General features: G+C 36.6%; 1 protein-coding gene across 1 annotated transcript; it reads right to left on the bottom strand.

Annotated features, from left to right (window-relative positions):
- Nucleotides 1–810: 810 nt before the first annotated feature.
- Nucleotides 811–3,263, bottom strand: LOC133974010 (RAD51-associated protein 2-like). The gene is made up of 3 exons (XM_062412102.1): nt 3,121–3,263; nt 2,514–2,597; nt 811–1,187 (listed from the first exon to the last, which is right to left on the bottom strand). The coding sequence occupies exons 1-3, from the start codon at nt 3,239–3,241 to the stop codon at nt 1,078–1,080; spliced, it is 315 nt and encodes a 104-aa protein (XP_062268086.1). The 5' UTR covers nt 3,242–3,263; the 3' UTR covers nt 811–1,077.
- Between the last annotated feature and the right edge of the window lie 1,107 nt (nt 3,264–4,370).

A 4,370-nucleotide genomic window follows, 5' to 3' on the forward strand; every position in this document is an offset into this window, starting at 1 on the left:
ACATGTTGTTATAGCTTGCGTGAAATGTCACTTCCACTGCCTAAAGACGAAACAGGTTCTCATTCCATGGTTCAATTCATCAACTCAGTGTAATTTATAGTACATATATAAATACTTATTGTTATGCTATGCTACAGTACTGGCAGGACATTGCTAAAATTGCAATATGTTTTTCATGACAGCCAAAACTGCATTTAGCTGCACCGTGAATATGTTGAAAATGAGACGATTAAGAGAAAATGTGTATTTTTAATAGAACAAACAATGAATAATATACTGCTTGGGATTATATTAGGATTGGGAAAGAAACAGCTGATACTCATTGCTGTTCATTAATTGAGTTAATTCTCCTTGTTTCTCACAAAATGGGCAAAGATCAATGTCTTGCTTAGGATATAGTTACATACTGTATTTTGTGTACATGAAGAACAAAAACATTGTATATCCAGTTTCATTGTTTAATTCTGAGGGCAAAGAGGGCATTTTGAACTGAAACTCCAGCTATCCTCCCACAGAACTGCTTTAGGATATGCTGCATGCACTACATGTGAACCCATTTAATAATACACAACAGAACATACTGAGCCCTTTAACCATGACTTCAATACACTGAATTCAAACCTGAGTATAATTGTGAATGTTTTATATACTTTTATAATAGAAGTATAAAAACATACACACGTATGGTATAACCCAATGAGAATGGAAAGAGAGGGAAATAAGTTAAATCAATAAATATAATATATATATAAATATTAGGGGATGTTTAAAATCTGCTCTCATTGTAGGTGGAAAAACTTCAGCAAGCAATATGTGAGAATCCAAGTACTGTAAATATGATCATATGACACAGCCCATTTTGTGGAGACAACCCTCTCAAGGTAAAGCTGTAGTTAAAATGCATAAGACCAACAATCACTCAGAAACACCGAGGGAGAGCAGAGGCACATGAACACCATACACAATATACTGAAAATCAGAAAACAACATCTGAGCTTTTGAACATGGCAACAAAGGAGGCATTTAAGAGCTTCAATAACATGCATGCACACGTCACCTTCATTTAATCTCTGATGGTCATTTATAGGGGTGGGGATGGTGCAGGTGTTTGGTCTTGGCTCTCTTTGACAGACCAACCCGGATCGGACGTTTGCACGTTGTAAGTGGCTCCAGTCTTCTGTGCGGCTCTGGGGGTCATGCACACAAAAACATTTATATAATTAAGACAAACAAAACAGCAGCACATTAATGAAGCAGTCCTGGATGACACTCACAGGAGTGTTTTAGTTACTTCATTCTGTTCAAAAAAGACACATCTCCGGTCACAAAGACAGCTCTGTCACACAGTTAAAGTCTAAATTACATTATAAAGTCCTATTGGAGGTTTCACAAAAAATTTGTGAAATTAACTATCAGCAGAAATCAATTGCTTGACAAAGCCATTGGTGTATACAAGATGGAAAGTTCTAGCTTTCATAATTAGAAAGAAAACACCCAAAATGGTTATAAATATGGTAGCGTCATGCATTAAGCTATTTCAGGTTGGAGGTTTAAAACTGGCAGAATAACGTAGGATGTAATGGCATAATGAAGGTAATTATTAGACTTTGCTCATAACATATGAACTCAAATATGATTAGAACATTACATTCACAACACATCTAAACAAAAATAATCGTAATAAAGGATTATTCTGAATGAGATCAATAGTCTGAATATTAGTGTTCATGTAAACCTGGTCAGTGTGACAGTGGACCACCAGGAACAAAACCAGGAGCCTGAAGCTGAAGAAGCCAAATAGAATCCAGCCATCATTCATTCGGTTGTCAAACCTGTGCTTTCCCCACTGGCACCGGCAGTAGTAATCCTCTGCATGTATTTGTTTCACGATCTTGATAATTTTTATACAAACAATGTGCTTGAAAATGAGATGCATTTCTCCGGCTGCATCCCCTGTGTCTCACGACTGAAGAATCGAGAGCAGTTTGCGCTTTGATTTTTGATCACAACACGAAGCAACAAGCCTTTTGATGATGATGCTGCCAAAGGGAGTCAAATGATTGCCTCTCTGAATTTACTGCCCGTTTCTCTACAAAGTCATTTAAAATAATTAATATGAGACCACGAGTTGTGTGGTTAATAACTGATTCAAACACTCCCCGCTTTTATTAGCACTATTTACAAAGCCGTGCTGTGTATGTTTTTATTGTGTGTTTCTACCAGTTGAAGTTCTGCTGTTGCCCCTCAGTTAAACCACAGTAATTAAATGGAAAAAAAAGCACAAAAACAAAATCAATCTCTCTTACCCATAGTCTGGCGGGCAGTAGTGCGTACAATGAAAATATAATCCCGGCAGCACCAAGGCTTTACCAACAATGATATATCAGAATGTCTGCCATAAAAGTCCTTGCTTTTTTTATTTTGACAAATAAATAGGACCCCCAAATAACCCAAGGATTTTATCAAGGAAATGTGGGGTGCTATTTCGTCAACTAATAGAACATAAAACTCACTGTGGAACTGTTGCTGAAGCAATGGTGGACAACCGAAAAAGGACGGAGACCAAATTTTCCTCCTCTGATCCATCCCCTGCAGCTCTGAAAGTAAAAGGGACAGTCAGAGACAGCCAGGAAGGACTCGCTAATTCTGTCTTATTTGATGCCGTTTTACCCTCAAACAATGATTTTGCATTCGTGGTGGTGTGCTATCAATCCATAATTTATTGAGAAAGGGAAATGAATATTTGTACATTCATGAGAGGTAGCTGTGTCAATTTGAAAAGACAAATCAATAAAAGCAATTTCATTTCCTTATTGAATTAACCTAGCTGACATTTTTAACTTCATCAACAAAACTTCAGGGAAAACAGGGTTAGGCAAACAAGACCAAAAAACTGTGGAATTAAAGAACATTTAGGCTTGTCATTTAATGGTATAACTTTTGGCTTCTGAAGAAGTTTTATGAGTGAGCAAAACATTATTTTGCTCTAGATTTAAATTTGCTCGTGTTACCAACAGAGATTGATAAGACTGTATTGATATTAGTTTTTTTCACCCTGAATATAAAAACTTTTTTTCTTTATATTTTTTGTTTGATTTGATAAGACTGAACTCCCCCAACCTTTGTGCTTCTCTGCAGTGTCCATTGATGTTTCCTGGCTCGTGTGGCTGGCAAAGGGCACCTCCTGCTCGCCATCACAGCTGCCACTGGTACAAGAAACCACTGGATCACCTCCAGACATTTCCAGGCTTGAGTCTTCTTCAGCGTCATCTAAACAGTAAACAAGGAACAATATATTTTATCTAGCACTGATTTTTGAATATAATAATGGTGTCAATAAAGACAATTAATTTAAAAAAGACAGCATGGTAACCTGAACTACATTTTTGTCCTTGATTCAATCATCTCCATTTAGCCGATGCTCAATGCTTCAACACAAAGTTTTGAAGTGAATCTGAATTTGACAGGAAAAAACAACAGGAAAACCTTGTTTGGTCTAAATGGTAGAGATTTTGGCCTTTATTAATGGCTATTAGTTTCCTTTATATACCACAATTTTATTTTATGTTGACAATGTTTGGCAATCTTTTTTCAGCTAAACATTAGCGATATGACCTCTCAAGACACATCACGTAATTGGATCAAGCTGGTGTGGTTATATACCCCATACCCTATGCTTAAAAACAGCTATAATCTATGGATGAGAGGTTCTTGTGGTTAATATGTTTTTAAGTAATTATACATTAATAGAAAAATTATCAATTGACTGATCTACATGTGAACAGTTTTTCATTGCAGTAATGTGGTTTAATACCCCTTTTTAAATTTTGCGATTTTGGACATACACTAATTCAATGTCTTGTATGGCATTTTTATATAGCATCAATAGAAGATTGATACCCCTCTTCTCGCCCAATATGACTCCAGAGGAAGCAGCTTGTTGGTTGTTTGGCAGACTGAGCTTGGTGGCTCAGTCTGCCAAACAACACCTCTATGGTTCAGTAGCTAACATGTTAAAGCTTGTGTATAAATGATTTGTAATTTTAATGAATGTTATTTGCTGGAATGTTTGGACACAGAAAAAGTTGCACACAAAGTTGCAGTGGAATAATTTATGTATGTTTTGTACAATTGATAGCCCATTACTCTGAATGGTTTAAGAAATGTTTATACTGGTGCATTGTCAAATGAGATGAAGAGACCGAATTAATTCATTTTGTACTGTTAAGTGAAGGTGAGTCTTTTTATTTGTAGTTACCTAATGACGTGGGGCATCGTAGTTCTGGGTTGCTGAGATGTTCTTTGCAGGTTGAAAACTGACCCTCCATGGCTTCAGCTGTGACGCTACATTGTTCTGGTGTCGATGCTTT

Source organism: Platichthys flesus, chromosome 18, assembly GCF_949316205.1.
Source record: "Platichthys flesus chromosome 18, fPlaFle2.1, whole genome shotgun sequence".
NCBI classification, from domain to species: domain Eukaryota; kingdom Metazoa; phylum Chordata; class Actinopteri; order Pleuronectiformes; family Pleuronectidae; genus Platichthys; species Platichthys flesus.

What these genes read in the sequence shown, in the direction of transcription:
- LOC133974010 (XM_062412102.1), bottom strand. Translation starts at nt 3,241, where the DNA reads ATGTCTGGAGGTGATCCAGTGGTTTCTTGTACCAGTGGCAGCTGTGAT. An exon ending in CACTGCAGAGAAGCACAAAG is followed by an intron (nt 2,598 to 3,120) that starts GTTGGGGGAGTT and finishes TTTTACTTTCAG; the next exon opens with AGCTGCAGGGGATGGATCAG. An exon ending in GCTTCAGCAACAGTTCCACA is followed by an intron (nt 1,188 to 2,513) that starts GTGAGTTTTATG and finishes CATGACCCCCAG; the next exon opens with AGCCGCACAGAAGACTGGAG.